This window comes from Ambystoma mexicanum, chromosome 8, assembly GCF_040938575.1.
Source record: "Ambystoma mexicanum isolate Mex_15411 chromosome 8, UKY_AmexF1_1, whole genome shotgun sequence".
Lineage (NCBI taxonomy): Eukaryota > Metazoa > Chordata > Amphibia > Caudata > Ambystomatidae > Ambystoma > Ambystoma mexicanum.
The window spans coordinates 1186382081-1186404804 of NC_090929.1; the positions used below are offsets into that span (position 1 = coordinate 1186382081).

The 22724-nt window shown below is 47.2% G+C and overlaps 1 protein-coding gene across 7 annotated transcripts in view; it reads right to left on the minus strand.

Annotated features, from left to right (window-relative positions):
- Nucleotides 1-22724, minus strand: part of STAMBPL1 (STAM binding protein like 1) — a 580481-nt gene that overhangs the window by 323365 nt on the left and 234392 nt on the right. For 4 of the 7 annotated variants that reach the window (XR_011268690.1, XM_069611270.1, XM_069611271.1 and 1 more), the window contains one exon: nucleotides 2618-2731. Coding sequence is in view for 6 of the 7 variants with exons in the window: in XM_069611270.1 (XP_069467371.1) it covers nucleotides 2618-2731 (114 nt within the window). In the remaining variant the exon portion in view is untranslated. The remainder of the gene's footprint in view (nucleotides 1-2617; nucleotides 2732-22724) is intronic. The other 3 variants (XM_069611273.1, XM_069611272.1, XM_069611269.1) reach the window with 1 other exon arrangement.

The following is a 22724-nucleotide window of genomic DNA, read 5'->3' on the forward strand; positions in this document are numbered from 1 at the left end:
CCATTTCTCAAATGGAACTGCGCCAGAGCAGCCATATTTAATTCAGCTTTTTTGCTCTGAAGTTCTTACAAATTATTCCAATGTCCTTTGTTATGGAAAGTAGCACCCACACGGTTATAATTTAAATACTTTCTCATCGATTTAGCAACTAGACTTTCATTTTGCGCTTATTACCAAATACAATTACTTTAGTTTTGTTGTAATTAATTTCAAGATCCTGTAACTTTACATAGTGGCCTAGTATTCCTCCTTCTCTCCTCAGGCCTATAGGTGTCTGATGTAAGATTAGTATATCATCAGCATAGTATTGTTGTTTGGCATATTTTAGGGGAAATGATTAGCCTTTCCGAATGTAGGGAACAAGTACACTATGTAAAAGGTTAAAGAAAAAAGGGAGCCAACACGCATCCCTGTTTCAAGCCCCTGTGCATAGATATCTTTTGTGTCGCACTACCCCCTTTATCTAGCCCGACTCTTTATGTACGTTTGTACACAAGACTATTAGATCTTCAAGAGTTTTAATGGAGTCGTCCATTTCATTAAAATGGACAATAATAAATTATGGTTTACTCTGTGATATGTTGATGTTAAGTCAACAAAAACTGCTTAAAATGTGCTAGTAGTCTGTACGGTGTTGTTAAAAATAAGCTTAATATCAGTATGTTCATAGGAGGTCCCATAGCAACTTTCGAATGACATTGTACAAACTGGCAATAATTGTTCCTAAACCCAATCCATCAATTCAAAAAGTAGTTTGTCAAAGCATTTCAATGTCACATCTAGCATGGCAAACAGTGGATAGCTTCTCTGGTTGATTCTTACTCACTTTTAAATACGGGGGCCATAATGATGTGTCTTTACTTAGTGGCCACATGGATGGCTTAGTACTTTACCCCAAAATGATGGGGCTTCTTTCAAAACACCACTAAAACCATCCAGGCTTGGAACCCCTAGAGTCCTAGGCTTGTAACAGTAATGATTTTTGCTACATGTCCTTCATATTCCCTTTATCCTCGCTTTTTCAGGTTAATACTCTGATGTTAATTGTTATGGATGCCTTTTTATTTGTAAAATGCTCCTCCAGGGTACTAAGTGAGATTGGATTTAACTGATGTTGAATATTTGTCTAATAATTATTGTTCATTAGTCACCACAAGGCCCTGGTATCACTATTACCAATTTTTTTTAAAACATGTTTTGCAAGTTTTTCACTTACAGTTCCTGTTTGTAGTTCATCCAATTTCCCCAATGCCTGCTTAGTTTTCCTAGCAGGTTCCAACTTAACTTCCATGAATTATTATTGTTCATACATTTACATGGCTCCCGTCTGTGCACAATTTAATTATCCTTCTGTGGGCAAATAGTTTGTATGCAATTGTTATCATACTAAATACGGTCATGTCCAATAATTTCTCATTGTCCTATACATTGTTTGCCATTCATTGTTGGCCTTCGTATGATGCCAAATATTGAATATCTCATTTTAATGGAGACCTAAAATCCGTCGAGCAAACCAGTAAGCGCACATCATTTCCCGATCATTGTTGTTTAAAGAAATGGGCATCCGGGCAGACCCTCTGTCTTTTACTAGCAAGACAGGGAAATGCGTAATAATAGCATTCGACATTGGAGGTGGATGAAAACATCAATAATGTGACTCCCCATGGAGACCGAAACATGTCTGGGGATGTTTGTGATCTCGTGCAGAAGGAATGGGAACTAGCAGCTCAGGCTGGAGTGCCCCTGTGGGGGTCGAACCAAGCCCGATTTGCATATGATCTTTCCCCTTTCTGTAATGGCTTGGGGTAGGCGAGGAACAATGGCCCGGGGGGTTGCCCAGAACAATTGCCAGAGGTTTAAAATTAAGTCCAAACCTTCCAGCCATCGCCTCTTTGTTTTGCTTCACCATCCATATGGATTCCACCTAATATTGACGGGTTTAAAAACAAGCAGAAATCCTTGGGGGGGGGCATGCCTCTACGACCATATCGAAACGAGATAAGGGCAGAGATGCTCGTTGGTCTCCCCTCACAGAGCGGGGAAACATGCAGAGCTTTGTACTCACTCCATACTTCGCTCAGTCAAGGAAAACAATGCAAAAATTGAATGGATCTGAAAAAATAGGAGAGCTTGTCTCTGCTTTTTTCTGATATGTCCCATTTTAATGTTATGAGAAAAGGAGGCTGGACTTTATAGTGCATTGCTATTAATAAACATTCAAACTCAATTATTACGGAAGTATATCATTACTAAAACTCCATGTAAAAGAGTACTCATCCCACAGAGGCACAAAACGGAGAAAGGTCGCTTTTTGCACACAAAAAAGTGAGCAGAAGTGATCAATCTATGCTATGGTCCTTTTGATATTAAGTGTCCAAAACATCATACCGACATTGGAAAATATGCCACATTCAAAAACTCCAGTTCCTCAATTTTAATATATCTTTTAAAAGCAAAAGAACCTGAGGAATGTATATTTTACATTCAAACCACATCATTCTTAATGAACACTGCACTGCGCATGTGACCATATATCGCAGGTGAATGAAATGAATGCAATTCTAAACATTTAATCTTTCAAACTTGAATCTGTGTCTCCATTAATGGAAGGTCTTACATTTGTATGGGAGGGCAATTTCAGACATACCAAAGAATTGACGGAAAAGGGTTGTTCCATGTTGTCTGTTTTCGGCAAGCCTGCAGGATCACAATTTCTTCCCAACCTCGCCATCTGTTCTCAAAGACAAAGGAAGGGGAATAAAATCAATGATGTGCTCATTTCTAGCAGCTAGCTAACTCCCTAGGTTATTACTTGATTAGTCATCGAGAAATCTCAAGCGGTTTTATACACTTTCATAAAAGTTGCTGGAAAATAGGACAGGCAGTTTTGGAAGTTGCATGTGCTTAACAGAAAAGCATATATTGTTTTTTTTCTCTAGAGAATTTAATATTGTATTTCATATGCAGCACCAATGGATAAAAAGCTTTTGGCAGCCTTGTTACATTATTCTCTTGAAAGAATGGAGATAAAATATTTCCAGACAAATATATATTCAGTGAAAAAAACTTGGTTAGGAGTGAAGGTGATCAGATGTAACGCAACAAAACCCTTGAAATTCAGCACTCATTTGAAGCAAGTCCACCTTAACTTTGTGCCCCCTTGTTGCACAACGTGTGATCACAATGACATCACAAATTACATCCACATGACATCACCAATATCAATGGTTTGCTTCATTACATTTTGAAATAGGACAATGTTACGTATCACATATGTACTTATTTCATACTTGCACAGTACATTGTAGTCTGTCCTGGTTTCTTTAAATGTAACATACAGTATACAATTGTAAGAACATAGAGGCTCATTACGAGTTTGGCAGTGTGGGAAAAAAGTGGAGGAAATACTGTTTACCTCACTTTTTCCCACACCGCTTACCTACAAATTTGTCGGTATTACCGCCGCCGGTATGGTTACCTCCAGCTTAAAGCCGGAGGTAGCTCCTCTTAATACATTTTTTTTTTAAAACACTGCATATGGGTGTCACGGTATTAGTTTCATGACGGTACGATAACCTTCTTGCCAAATGACGGTATATCTTGGTTATCGCGGTATAGCAGGTGGAGTTAACCAATCTTAACAAATATTTTCGAAAATGTCATAAATTGTCATATTTATCATCACAAACAAAACCAGGCACCCACGGCCAGAATTGGGCTTTTCAACATACTTTCCACTGAAATGCCACCCCCTTGCTTCCACCAAACACAAACGCATGTGTGTAGAGGAGGCGGGGGGTGGTTCCCTGCTGCGACTGGCAAAGCAAACTGAATAGCTTTTCTTAAGTGGTCATTTTGGCTTTTAGCTCCCCCACTGGCTACTGGTGAATATGAACATGTTGCCATCTTTATAACCTGCATGCCACAGTTCAATGGAGGCTGATGGTAGTATAAGCCTGTGCGCATACACGCACGCACGCACGCACGCACGCACGCACGCACGCTCTCTTTACGTTACAGCCTTCAGTTTGCGGGCCAAAAGGTGTTTATGTAATCACGGACATGTTATCCTTTGGTATGGCAGCAGGGAATACCCACAGAGATGAGCAAATTTTGCAGTGTGACTTATTATATGTAAATTCAATGACAGAACCAGGGAAATCCCCCATTTTGTGTCAAGCATGTGTGGTTTATTGAATGGCATTCAAAACTGCTCCAACTGAAACTACTTGGCAGATGGCACACCCAACAGTGCAAGACCAAGACTGTGCACCACTTGCTTACTGCAACCTTTCCAAATCAGATTGAAAAGCACACTTAACGGTATAAACTGTATACCGGTATAAACAATGTGACGGTTATTATTGTTCAATTGAGTGGTTCACGGTATCTTTAACGGTATACCGTTATACCGTTACATCCCTCGGTAATACTGGCGGTGGTAAAACTGGCAAAAATCCCCTATAAGACTTGCCATCTAAAAATCTTTTTTTCATGTACTGTTATCATGCGAAGGAGAATCGGAAACGTAAGTGTGAACATGGACTATTTTTATAATCCATACTATTAAATAGGTTTCTACTTTTATCTATTCTTCTTATGTTTTGTACTACTTTTACTACTAGATCTACTTATTATACCCAAAACAGATTTATCTGGATCAGGTTACTTTCCCTGCAATTTAGTATTGTCAGTGTTTACTAAAACATGAAATTCAAACCCTTAGTATAAAGTTACATGTGAAAAATCAAACCATTTGTATAGCGTTATAGGTTTTTATTGTCCATTTTGTTAGTTAAGTACTATGAATGAATGCGCCACACGTAATCGCATACTTGTGTATGACTGTATTGTTCCACGTCATGTTATTTAGGCAATAAGCCCCAAGCAGGGTTTGGGGGGTGCATTACCGCTTCAGGTAATGGCCCGTGGTCCATAGTTACAGGCCCAAACGAAGAGATGGCCTTAACGCAGGCCCCAAGGCATTACCTGAAGTGGTAATGCCTCCCTGCTCTGGGCTTTTTGCTATTAGTACCCTTGTCCGAAAGACTGGGCTACTAAAAGCATTTTTGTTGTTGTGAAACACTTATTTTGCAATTGAAATAAATAAATAAAACGGCTACCAAGGAAGGGGAAACTAAGTCTGTTCTCTCGTTCCATGGTGGCCATTGTAAAATAGTAAAACAAGTAAACAACCAAAATGGCTGCCATGGAACCGGGAGAAGGGACTACACCTAATGCCTTTGTTGGGACTTACCGGTGTGTACAGGTATGAAGGTCCCAGAAAACGGTAGAGCACAAAACCAAGACAAATCGCCAAACTGTTAAACCCTGGGCTAGACCAAAAACCTGGGTCTCCTCAACATGAGGGAGTTCTTCCTCTCGATATACCCCTCTGCCGTTGGTTAAATATGGACCGGAGGAGTAAATCAAGAAAGAGCGGGGAGCACACACCGCCACATAACCCAGGCTGCAAAGAAAAGGACACTGATTAAAATATGAAGCTAGATTAATCACAAGAACCAAGCGAACAGAAGTCTTTTTCTACCTGTGGTAAAGTGGGAGATGTATCAGGATGGCAATAAAGCGTGGCTGTGAGAGACCATTAACTAAAGAGAGGAACAGAGACTTGCTCAACCTGGGGTTGCACAACAGAAACTACACTAATGGTTTAGAGCAATTAGTTCTCTTACCAGTGGGAATTAGTTGCGGGTAGCAGGTCTGGGTCAATCCAATGCCAGTGGAAAACGAAGGGAAAAAGGGAGGGTTAGTAGGGAGCTATTCCCGCATGGCACGAGGGTCCCTTTAGGGCCGATTTGGTGCACTTGGTGATTGTCAGCAGAGAGTCCAGTAAGGTGCATATGTAATCCAAAGAACAGTAGGGAACAAAGTATGAGCGGGGTCTTGTGGACCCGATGCTGGTCTTATGTGGTGTGTGTGCTGCGGAATCGCTGCCTGCAGTCTTACCAAGGCCCACTGGGGGAGGGTAAGCAGTTCTGTTGGCTACTGCAAGTATATCACAGAGGCAGAAGGTGTTGGAGTTCCACAGCAACTAGGCGGAGCCGGAGGAGCAGGACAACAGGAACAGACAGAAGGGAGGCAGGTGGGATCTGGATGCGGGGAAAGGGTCAGAGTCAATCCAGGATGAGGTACAGACAAATCAGTAGGCAAGAGGCAATCCATGATGCAGAACAAGGGTCGATAACAGAGCCGGGCAGCAAAGTACAAAATCAGTGTGCTAAAGAATCTGAATAACAAGCAGAAGTCAGGAAACCGGGAAGCAAATCAGAAGTCACAAAAAACACGAACTGGCAAACCAACTTCAATTAGAAGCAGTGTCTTGTTTTCTGAGCGGGGTTTTATGGGAACCAGACGTGCCAACCTGAGCACGGCGATTCACTGTGGCTGTCCGCGGGGCTCTGGCATGCAAAGCTGCAGAGAGACGCCCCAGATGTTTCCATAGTAACCTTCAATGAGAGTAGAATGGAGCCGCTCTGAACCGTCCTTGATGAGCAGCAGCATTAGAAAAACCACGGCTTGCAAAGGATGTGTGGGAACGGAATCTTGGAGCCCTAATACCCTTCTTCCTTTCCATAGCAGTGTGTCGCAGATCTGGAACAGATGCGCTGGCAACAGAAGTGTTCACAGCATGCTGCTGTCGAAAAGTAACCAAAAAGAAAGTAGGGGGGTGGGGAATCTGTGGATGGGATGGGAGCGGGGGTACTGAGAACTTACCTCATTCCCTGGCGGGGGAAGATGGCGGCCTCCAGCCCTGAGGAGGCTCACAGCAGCGGGATTACGGTCTGGTAATCCCTGGGTTACGAGCCTCCTCATTGGCTGGGAGGCTTTCCCACCCCCTCCCGCACCGCTGGGTACTAATATTGTTAAGTGTAATAAATTCAAATATGTTTCAAAAGTGACCATCAAAAATATTCCAACATATATAATCAGTATGTCATATGATGTAATTATTGATCACATCAATGATGTCACGTATGAAGCCATTAGTGAGGTCATGTATGATGTAATTAATGAGGTCACCAGTGATATCATTGTGGTCATCCACTGCACAACAGGGGGTGGACTTGCTTTAAATGTGAATGCTGAATTTCAAGGGTTGCGTTAAATCGGATCACCTTGGTTTTGTTGCCATGTTTTATTTATTTTTTAATTCTGATCACCTTAACTCTCTCCTAACCAAGGTTTTTTCACAGAATTTCAAGGATTTTGTTATACTTTAGTTTCTTTGGAGCCCACTAGCCATGGCCTTCGGTCATGGCCACTGTACATCTTGCACCAATAGATTCTTTGAGGCCCACTAGCCACGGCCGTACATGTTGCACCAATAGGTTCCTTTGGGTCCACTAGCCATAGCCTTCGGCTGTTGTCAATGTACATATTGCACAAATGGGTTTCTCTGGGGCCCATTATTCATGGCCTTCCATGGTCAGTAGCTACGGTTTGCCCACTAGCAACGGCCAGTGGCTGCAACGCGAGAAATATCCACGGACTTCGGCCCTGGCCCCTGGCCGCTGTGCATGTACATGTTGCCCCAATAGGTTCCTTTGGGTCCACTAGCCATAGCCGTTGGCCATGGCCAATGGCCCCGGCCTTATTTGTGCAACATGGCCAGTGGGTGCGGCCTTCGGCTATGGCTACTGTACATGTTGCACAAATAGGTTCCTTTGGGCCCACTAAGTGGACATTTTTTTCCACTCTCTTCCGATTCCCCCGATAATGGCAATTAACTACACATACAGCGAAATGAACTGCCCATGCCTGCGGTATTCCCCCAGATAAAACAATAACGCATGAAAAATGAAACTCTCCCCTTTCCTCACAGGCACTCACCAAGTGTCCCCCTCCCTATTTCCATGGTCTCCCCAATCTCAGTTGCATTTTCACTCCCTGGCCCGATCCCATTACCCCCGTTCACGCTTTGGTTAGTGTTATGCATTTTTCTTTCCAAACGCGTATTCCCTTGTAGCCGCAGGAATCTCACACGATTCCCCCAGTATTCCCCTGATAATACGAAAATGTTTGAACTCTAACTGGCTCCCCAGACCACTCCCACCTCACCAATTTCACATGGCATCCCATTTCCCCCTCATCACCTCCCCACCTCTAGCCTGATGCAATTTCATCCGTTTTCTTCCTCCAAATAGCTTTTTGATTAGTTTTCATATTACTGTGGTAATCGCTCACTTCAAGCAAAAAAGAAAAAAACTGCTGCTTTTCATTTCTAAAAAGTCACCCTGCTGCAAAGTACCGTGGAAGATATAGCTATGTTTAGGGGGCAGAGAACACCCGCTCTCCCATCAAATATTTCAAAAACTCCTGAATGGAATAACCCCAAACCCATCCCGGAAATTAAATCAACACTTTGTGCCCACAATGTTCCTTATTTGGTCCAAATCCGCTAAGCAGTTTGTGCACTTCAGCTTTACCAAATTTGGACTTTTTCTCTATGGGGAAATGAATGGGAGTAGGCCGAAAAAGTGTTTTTTTGTTTTTTTAATAACTTTCATTTTTTAACAAACCTTTCCCAACATTTCGAGTCTGGGGAAGGAAGGCAATGACCCACTTTATTTGGAAAATAATCAGCCATATCCGTTCTGCAAGTCAAAAGTTATTAGCAATAGGATTTTCAGATTTCCTATGACCGACCTTAACTAGAGGGCTGCTATCGCCACGCTAGAATGTGTTTATTGCATAAATGTGTAAAATGTAAAAGTTATATAGAACCACACCTCAAAGTCAGACCTCACTTCAGTAGGAGTTTCCAAAACTGTAGGTGTCTAAGACATGCACAGAATGTATGTGCATCTTTAGAAACTGTACAAATGTAGATGTACATTTCACACATGTACTATACTATACATATGAATACTTACCTTAAAGTAAAGACTGATGTCAATATTCATATGTACATGAGAATGTATAGGAGATGTAAATTGCGTATATGCATGACATTTGAAACTGTTATTTGCTTCCTTATGTATAAAAACTCATATCAAAGACAAACCTGCATGTATGAGGTGTACGTTTCATACCTGTTCAATACTATACGTATGAAAACTTGGAACCGACTTTGGTGTCAGTAGATGTAAACTGTGAACATGTATGAAATATAGCACCTTCACACACCTCACACATATAAAAGCTCTCAAAGTGAAACCTCACCTTCATGTGAGTTTTTATAAAGATTGGCGGCATATGGGACATGTCCATTTCACATGCCTTATTGCCATGCACTCATCTGCATTGTCCACAACGCTTTCTGGGGCCTCGGTCCAAAATACCTTCAGCTTTCCCTCCGCAAATACCTTTCCTCTCGAGCTCTTTGCTCCTCTACCTCTATATCCCTCTTTTCCCGTTTTTCAAAGAAACGAGCTGGGGGTAGATCTCTATCTTCGGCTGGGGCCTCCCTCTGGAACAGCCTCCCTGCGACTCTAAAACTTGAGGAGAACCATCTCCCGTTCCGGAAGCACCTGAAGACCTTCCTCTTTGCTTCTGCCTTTGCTCCTCCTCTCCCCTGCTGATCTGCTCTCTCTTGGCACTGTGCACCTGGCCACCCTCTGTCCCCTGGGCCTAGGTACCTGATCACACAGCCACCTTCCTGTACTGCCTCCTGGCCACCCCTTGCACTGGAGACTGTATCTGTACCCATACAGCCCTCCCCCGTCCCCCATGTTCTTTTTCTGCACTTATCAGACTGACCCAATCTGCTGCCTTAAACACAGCACTTACCACTTGCTGGCTGCACTACCACCATTTATTGCTTCCATTTTCTTTTGATGTTATTGATTATTTTTTATCTGCTCTTTTCTGCTCTGCACTTTCCACTCTCCCCCTTCCATGCACTTTTTCCCCTTTTCCCTTTCCCATGCACTTGCGCGTTCTCAAGGTCAATGGGCCTAGTAAGATCATTGTTGTGTTGTGTTGTTCTCCCCTGTTCCCGTCCCTTGCCTAGTCGCGCTATGAAACACCTGTGTACGAGCGTGTTACAAATAAATAAAATATCATATTAGAAGCTTACACACTAAAGACTCAAACATCACAGCACAACTCTCTAAGAACAGGCACTCTTAGCCCACATGCTTATAAGCCACACTTTGTATGCCACACACGCATGTAACGTACACTCAAACAACATGCTTTTTGATATGCCATACACACATACGGTACCGGCCCAACTCATCACAGCCTTTTACCCACATTTTGTCTAAGCAATTTTACTATCTTTTTTTAGGAATATTTATGGGGGTGGGGGGGAGGGGGAGTGTGAGGTTATATAATACGTAAGGGTAGAGAAAGGGGCAGGGGCACAGAAGGACAGTATATTGGCTTGCCCACCCATAAAAATGTTTCAAAAAGTGTGAGGAAACACAGTGAGTTGACCAACTTCAAGCTGTATGTACCCGATTTACCCCATACATCCAACAGTTATTTGCCAGATACTCTTATGCCACATGCTCACATACCACACACTCATATGCCATTGTTCTATCCATGCACTCATATGCCATATGCTCACACGACAAGCACATATGGCACACACTCATACGGCCAAATGCTGTTAACCTGTCACTCATACGCCACACACTCATGGAGTCACATATCAAACACTCAAGCGTCTCTCATATGCCATTAACTCATACATCATATGCCACAGACATGACAAACACATGACATATGCCATACACAATTCAATCGTACACCATATACTCATATGCCTTACCCTCATATGTGATACATTCATATGACAAACATATAGGGCAAACACTAAAAGGCTGTGCACTCCTACAACCATAGGATATATATGCAATACTCCCCACAAAAACACTAAAGTATAATTGAAAATAATACTTTTTAAATAAAGAGTTATGGTTACCATAACAAAAGGTAGTCTCTACAGACAGTAGAAACAGCTATGTGAAGTTACAAACACTCAACATAAAACCTGAAGAGGAAACACTCACTCCATACCACTACAAATCCAACCTTAACACCATCTGTAAATATTAGGCAGGTTACAGCAATACCGTAGCTCAAGGGTGTGTTCAGGTTTTATTTTAGTTTTATGAAGGGTGTGTTTATACTTCAAGATGTATGGTTGAATTTGTGTTGGTACAGAGTGGTTGTACCTTAATGTTATTTCTACAGTTTGGGGACTTTACTTTTTGTTAGATTAACCGCAACTATTTTTTAAAAATGTATTCAGTTTTATATAAGCATTTATATAAATATATAAATATCAACATTAGATATAAACATTTATATAAGGAACAAGTTACTTACCTGTAACTGTTGTTCTCCAGCATGGGTCTGGCATGGATTCACATGCTCATGAATATTCCCAGTCAGGCTGGGAATCCTCGGTAAAGAAAAAATCAGTATCAGTTTCGTTTCTGAACTGTCTTTCTTATTAGTAACCAATCACTGGTCTCTGGGTCATACTGCCCCCAGACAATGACTGCCCTCTCCCTAAGCCCCTCCCCTGGCAGCCATCCTCAGATTTGGTAGCGCGTAAAGTGGCAGTATGACCAAGTGAAAAGCCGCAGAGGGGAAGGAGGGAGGGTTCGCATGTGAATCCATGCCAGACCCATGCTGGAGAACAACAGTTACAGGTAAGTAACTTAGCAGCATGGGGTCTGGCATGGATTCACATGCTCATGAATATAAGAATACATAGCAGTACACACATGCACAACCACGGGAGGTGGCAAAAGGCTCAACATTAAGCATCACGTAAACTCACTATTAAGCAACTCTTACCTCCTCACCAGGCCCACCTTCAGGTGAACAGGTTGCGCAGCACTGCTTGGCCGACTCTGGACTCCTCCCTGGAATCTTGGTCAACGCAGTAGAATCTCGTGAAGGTGTGAGTCAACCTCCACGTAGCAGCCCTGCAGATGTCCAGCTGGGGCACAACAGACAAGAACGCCATAGTAGCAGCGATCGCTCTGGTTGAATGGGCTCTCGGACGGCCGGGCAACGGTCGGTTGGCCAACCGATGACAGTGCATGATTAAGCCGGAGAGCCATCTGGAAATGGAAGCCTTCGAGAGAGCCTTCCCATGGTTCATAGGTCCAAAGTTCACAAACAGCTGTGCTGTCTTCCGGAAACTCTTCGTTCGGTCCACGTAGAACTTAAGCGCTCTAGCTACATCCAGCGAGTGCAAAGTCCTCTCGGCCGGCGACGGAAAGAAAACTGGCAACACCAAGGGCTCGTTAAGATGGAAGTCAGACGGCACCTTGGGCATGAAAGAGGGGTGCGTCCTCTTATCGTGAAAAGACAAGTATGGAGGCTTGCAGGATAGGGCCAGAATCTCTCCCACGCGTCGTGCGGAGGTGATGGCCACAATGAACGCGGTCTTCCACGACAGGAACTTTAACGGAGCCGAATGCAAAGGCTCGAATGGTGGCCCAATGAGCTTGGTCAGCACCATGTTGATCTCCCACGACGGGGCTGGAGCCTTCACCGGCGGGAACGATCAGAACAGACCGTTCATAAATTCCTTCACCAGTCGATGAGACCACAAGGACGGCCGTCCTGCAGTTCTGGTGTATCGGGAGATCGCTGCCTGCCAGATGTATCTTGATGGAAGAGTGAGCTAGTCCAGCTTTGGCCAGCGACAGTAGGTATGGTAGCACTTGAGGTGCCGTAATCCGTAGAGGGTTGATCTTCTGTGCACGGCACCAGACAGAGCACCTCTTCCACTTATGTCCGTAGCATTTGAGAGTTGAGGACGCCCTGGCCTTTGCAAGAACCTCTCTGCAGTCAGCCGGGATATCGTACCCTCCAAACTCTAATGCTGCAGGAGCCAGGACTGCAAGTTCAGCGACTCCGGGTCGTGATGAAGAATGGCGCCTCCCTCTCTGGAGAAAAGATCTGCGTCCTTTGACAGCTTGACTGGTGGGGACGCTGAGAGGTCCAGAAGGTCCGGGAACCAGATCTGTCTCGGCCACGCCAGCGCGACGAGGATCATCCTGCACTGGGACCTCTTGAGCTGGCTGATGAGTCGAAGCAACAACGGCAACAGAGGAAACGCATACAGGAACAGGCCGTCTCAGGGGGACGAGAAAGCATCGCCCATGCTCCTCGGCTGGGGGAACCTGCTGGCGAACCTCTGGCACTGGAGTTTGTCGCCGTTGCGAACAGGTCGATCTGGGGTTAGCCCCATCGTTGGAAGAGCCGATCCACTTGATCCTGGCGTAGTTCCCACTCATGGCACGAGCGCAGCTCCCTGCTGAGTAAGTGGGCAATGGAGTTTTTTATTCCTGCCAGATGGAAGGGAACCAGAAACATCCCCTGGGCGACGGCCCAGTGCTACAGATCCTGGGCCTCCTTGGATAGGGTGGGGATCTGGTGCCTCCCTGCTTCCGAATGTAGAACATCGTGGTGGTGTTGTCGGTGAAGATCCTCATGACCTTGCCCTTGAGGGACGGGAGGAACGAATTGAGTGCCCAGAACACGGCGCGGAGATCCAAGATGTTGATGTGGAGAGACCTCTACTCCGGGAGCTAAAGGCCTCTTGCGTGGAGATCTCCGGTGTGAGCACCCCATCCCTCCAGGGATGCGTCCGTCGTCACCGTCTCCTGATGTGCCGGGGTCTGGAAGTCCCTGCCCGCCGTGAGGTGTGCACGGGTGCCCCACCACTGAATCGCCCGACGGAAAACCTTATTGAGCGGGATCTGGTCTTCGAAGCTGCCCGCCGCTTGCATCCAGCGGCCGTCGAGGAACTCCTGTAGAAGACACATCCGTAGCCTGCACAGGCGCACTAGGTAGATGCATGAGGACATCATTCTGAGGAGGGACTTGATGGATCTCACCCTGGCCACGTCCGTGGCTAGCAGGCGCTGTACTTTGCCTAAGATGGCCTTCGTCCTTTCCGCCGACGGAGACGCCAAGCGTTCCACTGTATCGAGCTTCGCTCCCAGAAACAACGCCGCCTGCGACGGAGCCAGATGGGATTTCGGGTAGTTGGAGAAACCCAGCTCCGTGAGTAAGCGGACGGTCTCCGCCGTGTGCTTGACGGCGAGTGCTCTTGTCCTTGCACGGATGAGCCAGTCGTCCAGGTAGAGGTAGACGTGGATCCCCTGCAGGCGCAACCGCGCTGCCACTGGTGCTAGGCACTTGGTGAACACCCTGGGTGCCGACTTCAATCCGAATGGCAGAGCTCTGAATTGGTAGTGTCCTTGAACTATGAATCTGTGGAACTTTCGGTGTCCTAGGATGGCGGTGTGGAAGTAAGCATCCTCAAAGTCCAACGGCGATAGGAAGTCGCCCTCCTCCAGCTGTCCCAGCACGTGCTGGAGAGAGACCATCCTGAACTTCTGTGCCTCGATGTATTTGTTCAACCGACGTAGGTCTAGGATGGGGCGCCAACCGCCTGTCCTTTCTGACGAGGAAGTATCTGGAGTATACTCCGGAGCCCCAGAGCCTCTTGGGGACGCGCTCAATGGCACCTTTCTTGAGCATCGCCTTTACCTCCAACAGCAGTTGAGGGACGTGATTTTCCTTCCTGGCGACGGGAGGAATGTGGGGACACCTCTTTTGGAATTCGAGAGTGTGCCTGTGGGCCAGGGCATCCAGCACCCAACGGTCGGTGGAGATGGACTCCCACATGCTGACGAACTTCGCCAGCCGGCCTCCCACCGGGGTGCTTCGGTGGGGGCCCCCGACGCTGCGGCCGGTTCAATCTTGCTTGGAGGTGGCCTTCCCGCCTTGGCGACGACGAGATCCTCCTGGTTTGCCACAACCTCTGTAGACCTCCTGGGATGAGGAGCGGGCCGCCTGGCGTAGAGGAACCACCGCCTGATCCCTTGGAGGCCCCCTGTCTGCCTCCGGCACTCCGAAAGGGCCGTCGTTGCTGAAGGACTCCCAGGGCTCGGGCCGTCTGTGTGTCGGCCTTGATGGCCTGCAGCGACTCATCCACCGTCTTCCCAAACAGGTTGTTGCCGTTGAACGGCATGTCCAAAACCCTGGTCTGCACGTCCTGACGGAAGTGTGTCGCCTTGAGCCAGCCACGTCGTCAAAGGCAGAGACTGTTGCCTAACTGGCGAAACCCGGTAGTCGGCAATGTCTGTTGCCACCGTTATGGCATGGTCTGACGCCACCTCACCTTCCTGCAGAATCTCTAGGGCCTCCGCCCTCTTGTCATCTGGTAGGAAGTCCAGTAGGGGAGCAATCTTGTACCATGGCTCCCTGTCGTAACGGGCCACAATCGCTAAAGGTGTTGGCCGCTTTAATTGTCGTCGCCGCCGACGAGATGACCCGTCGCCCCATGGCGTCCAATTTCTTACCCTCGCTGTCAGGTGGGGAAGTAGAGGTTGAGGCCGTCGCCCCCTCTGCTTTCTTCTTGGTCGCCGCTGAGATAACTGAATCCGGCGCAGGTTGAGCCCTGAGGCACAAAGGGGCGGCGTCAGGGACCCAGTACTACTTCTAGTACCTGTCCCTCTTGGCAGGCGTCGTGGATGGGTTCTTCAGGACCGCAAGTCCCTCGTCCCAGAGATCGTCGAGTAACGGTACCGCGAGCACCCGTCTTTCTCTTGGCCTCTCGCCATTGATAGAGGTAACCCCCTTTCTTCTGTTCCTCGGGGCAGAGCTGGAAGAGCTCAGATGCCCTGCCGATCATGCCGTGAAAGGAGCCAATTTCGTCGGGCGGGGAAGCCCGAGGGAGTGGTGATGGAAGGTCCGTCCCATCGTCACCGTCGTCGTGTCTGTCGCTGTGTCATCCCTGGGGTCCGGTGAGGGGGATGAGGGCTCCACGGGTTGTGGGGGCATGAAGGACGGGGAGGGATGAACTCTCCTCCGCTTGTTCGGAGGGCTTCCCGACGGGCCCGGTTCTGGATCGTATGCCGGGGTTCGTGGTAATCTTGTCCTTATCTCCGTGCATAAGGTTTGTATTGCCATCAAAATGGCCGCAGAGTTGTCCTGAGGCTCGGGCAATGGCTGCGACGGGAGGGAAGGCTGCTCCTCCACTGGGGCCTCATCGGCGCCACTGTCGCTTTCTTCGACCACCTCTTCGGGATCCCTCCCGTGGGATGGTACCTTCTCAAACCTCTCGTTGAGGTTCTTCACGATTTCCACCAGCTCCTCCTCAGAGGCTGAATCAGAGTCCGGAATGGCCACCGACCCCCCCCCTCTTTTTCCACCGGGGTATTCATGGGTGTCTTGTTGATGGGCTGGAAAGAGGATTCCCTCTGCGGTGGCAGGGAAACTCTGGGCCCCGAGGTCGCCTCCACTGGTGTAGCCTCCACAGGCTTCGCCAGGGTCGCCGCGACTCCCTCGATAGAGGCCTTAGCCGGGTGAATCAAGGCCTTCACCACCTTGGCCGCGCTTGAGGCCTTCACCTTGGGGGCAGGGTCACCGCCTCACTCCCCCTCGGCTGAATCCTTCGAGATCGACCGGGGACTCTCCAGAAGGATTTCCTCTTCCCCGAACCAGAGCGTTGGCTCGTGGTTGATGGTGCCGGGGAAGGCGTGCCCTGCCTGGCAGCCGAAGAGCCCAACCGTTCGGTGCTCCTGCTGCCTCGCGGTGCTTAGCCTTCTGTTGGGCCCCCGTCGCCGGGGCGCCCTCACAGGACTTAGAAGACCGCTCTGACCTTTTCTTCTTCTCACCTGCTGGGCCCTTCTCCAGCCAGCTGGCGAGGCCGGTATGATGATCCCTCATGGTCCGTTCCGATAGGTTCTTGCAGAACACACAGTCCTTCTCCACGTGCGTCTTGTCCTCATGAAGGCAGTAGAGACATCTTGAATGCTCGTCCTCCTTGAAAACATTCTGTAACCCGCATTCTGTAACCCGCATCCAGGGCAGTTCCTGAACAGCTTGGATCCGGGCGTCGAGCTTCCCTTGTCCTGGGCCCTGTCCATGGTAGGCCTCAGATCTTCTGCAATCCTCCAAGAAGCGTACCTCTATGAAAACTTCACCCTTGAGGGGCGTACAAAATTCCGAAACGGTCCCCGTTGATCGGAAGTAGAACGGTGGAGCTTGAGGCTCGATTTAACCAAAAAATGAAAAAAATCTCTTTGAAAAAAGCGCAAAAACGCAGTAAAAGCTCGAGAGCTATAGCACGAGGACTCCCAACACTTGAACGTGCGGTAAAAATCTGAGGATGGCTGCCAGGGGAGGGGCTTAGCGAGAGGGCAGTCATTGGCTGGGCGCAGTATGACCCAGAGACCAGTGATTGGTTACTAAGAAAGACAGAAACGAAACTGATACTGATTTTTCCTTTACAGAGGATTCCCAGCCCGACGACGGGGAATATTCATGAGCATGTAAATCCATGCCAGACCCCATGCTGGAGAAATATATAAATATCAACATTAGATATAAACATATTTAGCAACTCTGCAAACTAAAGGAGTAGGTGTGAGGGATGCATCAGAATAGATTTGTTAGCTTTTATCTTGTCGGTGGTGGCTTCATTGCTTCATTGCAGCTAGTTTAGGTGGAGTGGTCCTGGAGTGTTTGCAGAATCTGGTGAAGATGTTTGTCAGCTTATGCCAACTGAGAAAATTGTCCACATTACGAAACCTCTGCATGTTGGTGAATGGTTTATTGACTATGTGGATGGGATGGTTTGAACATTTGTTGAAAATAAACATTTTTGAGCTGCATTGGTAAACGTCAATTGATAAAACAGTCAAAGCAATAAAAAAATACTGTCCACAGTCTCAGGAGATGGCAGCATAAATACGGCTAGGAAAGATATCGGGCTATAGGAACATGAATGGCAAAAACGATTTAACATTTTCCATCGCCAGCAAAAGAGATTTATATTAAAAAAATGTATTTTATTTGTGTTTTGTAAAGTGCAACAAACACAAACAAGTCGTTCCACAGAGCTAGAGAGAAAGGAAGGCATGTCGGAGGGGTAGGCCAAAAGAGGCCCCGAGTGTGACATGGGTAACAGGACGTGCAGCTGACCAACATATTTTAACTACGCAGTGCCACAACTTCCTAGCAAATGCATTTGTATTATATTTAGGGAAAGCAGAAAGTGGAGGCTTTAAAAAATATAACAGTAGAGATGCTGTAACTAAAAGTGGTGCCTGACATCAAACCTCGAGAGGTCAGGAAGAAAGTGCTCAGTAGGCGGGGGGAAGGCAGACCCCTCACTTAAAAGTGCAGTATGGTCAAGAAAACCTGTATACAAGTTAGTAGTAGGAGAGGCGAGACTAGCGTGGGGAGTATTGGGAATAGTAATTAGGGAGGGGAGAGAGGGAGGGACTGCAGAGAAAGGAAGGCAGGTAGTGGTTGCCCTAGCGGTGTGATAGTGACGAGAATGTGGGCCAGTGAATGGAGACTTCAAGACTCTTAAATCTGAAGTATTTCTCTTTGCGTTGCAGAGCTATAAGAAGGGCATTTAAATATTTGGGATTGTACATGATGGATTTTCATCCCTGTTTCTTTGGTTAGGGTAGTACCAAAAAAATTATACTCTTGGGTCGTAGTGCTCAGTTGGGATGATATTTAGTCACTAGGTTGGATCTGTAGCGAGGATATATTTTCGAGTTCTTGTCTCTAGTGTATTATTTCTAAAACAATGAACACGGTAGTATGTGCCTATAGCCAACAACCTCTGCACTAAATCTTGAAGAACTTGTACTAGTACTAATATGAAGGAAAATACGCCAACGCGGAAAGATTTTCTCGAAAGAATGATTTCCAGTGAGAGTTAAAATCGTCTCTAAATCAACTACTATTAAGCACAATTTGGAACCTAAGTCAGAATGGACAAATAGCCTGGTATGTGGCAGAACGCGTGTCGCACGCCAACCAGTCTGCCAATGAAAACGCACACAGACACAGTAAAAGAAAGCAATATGTACTGCAGATTGTAATCTAAGGATAATGTTTAACTAGTTTCCTGTAGGCCCAAAAAAGAAAATCGTGGCAGGATGTTTTAAAAAGAATGTACTTTGCTGTGGGCATTCAAGCTACAGGAAGGCAAATGTGACTTTTGTGCAATAAATCGAGTAATAGGAAATTGTGAAACGGGAAAGCCAGCACCCAATTGGCAATTACGGTGAAAAGAATGCACTGCATGTGTATTTATATAGTGCACACATAGCTAGGAAGAAAGTGTGATAAAATAATTAGGGTTACCAAGAGTCACAGAGCTCTCAAGTTTCCTGTGGAAATGCATGAGAAGACCATAGTGTGTTATTCTGGAACGTTTACTTTTCCAATATTTCAAAAGGGAAAGAAAAAAAAACTACAAGTCCCAGAATCCAAAGGGGAAAAAAAACAGGGCTCTGGATGGTTATGTGAAACTTGAGAACTTAGAGGTTGGAGGGTGGGAAGGTTGCAGCTTATAGTAGCTTGGCTATACCACAGAGGAGAAGCAGGACCACAGAGAACCCTAGGTATTCCCTGAAGACGAAGATTTTGAGTGCCTTCATGAACTGCAGGGGCATGAGTGGTGCAGATTGCACCTGGGATGGTGGTTCAGGAGGCTGGGTCTAGCAGGATCTAGCAAGAGAAGGCCTGTTCCCTATTTTTCTCTGTGTGCTGTGAGAAACCTGAGGGTATTCGCACTCCTACTCCCCTTGGATCCTCTACGCAGGTGGCCAATAAAAGGCCATCTCTATTGGATCCTGACCCTGGGGGTGGAGGAGCCAGGGAGGATCACCTGGGTGGGGGGGTCCTTGAGGATTGGGAATGGGATGTTCTTGAGCGAGACATGGTATCCCCCTTTTCCAAGTGACAGTTAACCTAACCCTCCCCCAGCTTTCATAGACTGTTACAAGCCAGTTCCCCTCCTTATTCCACATACAACACCTGACAGTACTGAGACGAAGAAGAGGCAACCAAGTGATGAAGATTACCCATCTTCACCACTTAGGTACTGGTATGAGTAAGCTGGATCCAGAACACTGGGAAGGTCAGGCATGTCTGCCTAACTATGCTCAGGCAGATCCAATTGACCATGCACACCTGCAGCCTGTTCGAAGGTTGGAAGTATATAAAAATGAGAGGCTAGCGGCAGAGAGAGAGGAGAGATCCCGTGAAGGAGCCCGAAAGGAGAACTGTGAAGAAGCAGCAGGGAGGCCGGCGTGGCATAGGCAAGCAGGAGACCCCGCTCTTCATGGGAGCTGCCGTGGTGGGACTGGACGGCAAACCAGTGAAGGCATAGACCTCTGAACGCAAACTCTAGAGTAAATACAACCTGCTAGGGAATAAGGCAAAGAGATAGTTTTGCAAGGATAAAGTTTTATATAATATAAATGCCAGCAAAGAACTCTGCTGCCCGAGAGCGCTCTGCCAAAAATTACATGGGCAGCACACTAAAAAGGCCAAACGCATTCTCAGTGACGTAATCACATACAGTAAAAGTTCACATAGCTGGTTGGTGCAGATATATACCGAGGCCTGCTCTATAGGGGATGCCAGGCGCCAATTGGCTGCCTCTTCCCAGTTGATCTTGGTGCACGTGGGTCAGCTGGGCTCCTCCTGGAGGTGAATATCAGGGCGAACATTAGAAACGCGCCATCTAATCCAAGCTAAGCAACAGGAACTAGTTATTCATTCATCATGGCAGACACCTGAACATCAGATGAAAGAGGTGCCAGAGAGAAAGGAGAATAAAATACAGTTATGTTGACCCCCACATTCAGGGCTTCATTAATACTGCAGTTCCTGCACCCAACGTCGCCCCCCAGGGGATTGATCTCCGATTTATCCTTCCTGGTACCTCATCTTACAGGAGGTGTGTGTTGCTATTGGGAAGCTATACAGTCATGCGAGTTTGTAGATCTGTGGTGGGCTCCTTGGGGAGGTCAGGGCCTGGGGGTCGGGTGAGGGTGAGGGTGACTGGCTCCGGCCTGGCTGGGCAGGGGCCCAATGGCAGTTTAGTGGAGATGGATGTGTGCATCGCATGGCCTGGTATTGTGTCACGCTCTGTGCCGGGCGCATTCCTGAATGTGATACTAGATATTCGCAACAATGGCCAGAGAGAAAGGAAAGGGAACAGAGCTTGTGTGGAGCTGGCCTGGTGTGCTGATGGCTTGGCACCTCTGTGTGAACTTGGGATGCAAGACCTGCAGCCCTCAGTGTGTCTGTTCTCGGCCTAATACAAAAAGGAGTCGTGGGTCAGGGGCATGGCTAGTGCTATTCACCTATTTCTTTGGGCTATCAGGCCTTTATACGGGGGCGAGGGGTGTTTTCCCCCCTTGTCTTCGTATGTGTCATGCCCCGCTTTCCTGCACACGGACGACTAGGGCCGTCCGTTTCCAAGTGGAAGTTGCCCTGGCGACTAAATCCAAGCCGCGGGACACGCCGCACTACATTTCCCAGCATCTCCACTTCTTACGATCATGTGACACGCCGGCAACGCGTCTCACGTCCTGGGAATACTAATCGTACTTAACTAAGCCGGTCCATGCAATAGGTGCTCCTAAAACTAAGCAGTTAGTTTAAGCGCCCGATTCATGTTATCCTGTTTCCTGAACCTCCTAGACCCGGCTCATGCTTTAAGGATTATCCTATACGTCTTAACCCTTACTATTTCCGGCGACAAAACCCCCTCCTGTTTTCCCCTTGGTACTCGAACTCCTGGCCTTGTATAACGGACTGGTCTCTCCTACTCCTGTTTGTTGTGACATTTTCGGATTTGTTTCTCACCGCTGAATTTCCAGATAAAGCTCCAATTGTCCCATCGGATCCCTATCCCTATCTTCACGGACTTCCTACTCCCCCTTCCTTTCCACGCATCAACGTGACTATATGGACGCTATCCTGATTCTACTGGTCACTATTTTGGATCGCTCACCTTCAATGCAAGGACGCTTTGCTGAATGCTTTCAGGGATTGCTTTTGGACATTAGCTGCGCCCTCTTGCCGTTCGGGTTAGGCGGACATCTACACTAACTATTACCAACTGGAAACCATTCTCCTGCATCGCCTGGTTGTCGTAGAGCGCCTTGGACCCACAAATAGGTTGTGGGATTTCTCTCTAGATCAGCAGGTAAGAGAGGGCCATTGTGGGTGGCTGGTTGCTGCATTTCGGGTAAAACTTAGTTGCTCTCTTGAACCATTGTTTTTTGTTTGTTCCCTTAGCTCTGTTGTCGCTGCTCCTGCCTTTTCGCCCAAGCCCCTGGCCTGTTAGTTATTATTCAAATTCCTACAGGCTACGCTCTTGGGGGGGGGAAGTCTTGTTTAGCATCACGCGCAAGGTGTCCCGGAAGAATCTGGTTCGCTGCACGTTCAAGATACCCCAGAACGGAAGGGCCCCCTGAAAGTGAATACCGACTGTATCCTTTACACGACTGTATCCTTTACAAAATTTGTCTAATCTGTGACAGATTTAGGAGCCTATTGTTTGCCTGTCGGTCATGGAAGCCGGAGCCGATCAAATGGCGGCTTTGCTGCAAGCCTTTGCGGCTTTGCGTACCGACATGGCATCGGCACATGCGACCCTCCATCAACGTATGGATGTACTACAGAGTTTCGTGCAGCCACTACCACCCGATGAGGAGTTTGGTGATGCTATTGCAGCAGCCCCTCCTTCGCCCCAAGTTCCACCTCCTGCTTCAGCCCCCATTGTCCTTCCGGGACCTTTCCCTTTGGCCCCTCCGGAACGCTTTTTTGGAGATCCGAAAACATATCGGACCTTTATTAATCAGTGCCGTCTGCATTTTCTGTGTCGGCCGCTGGCATTTCCTGACGCTGTTACTAAAGCAGCGTTCCTCCTTTCCCATTTGGGAGGAACTGCA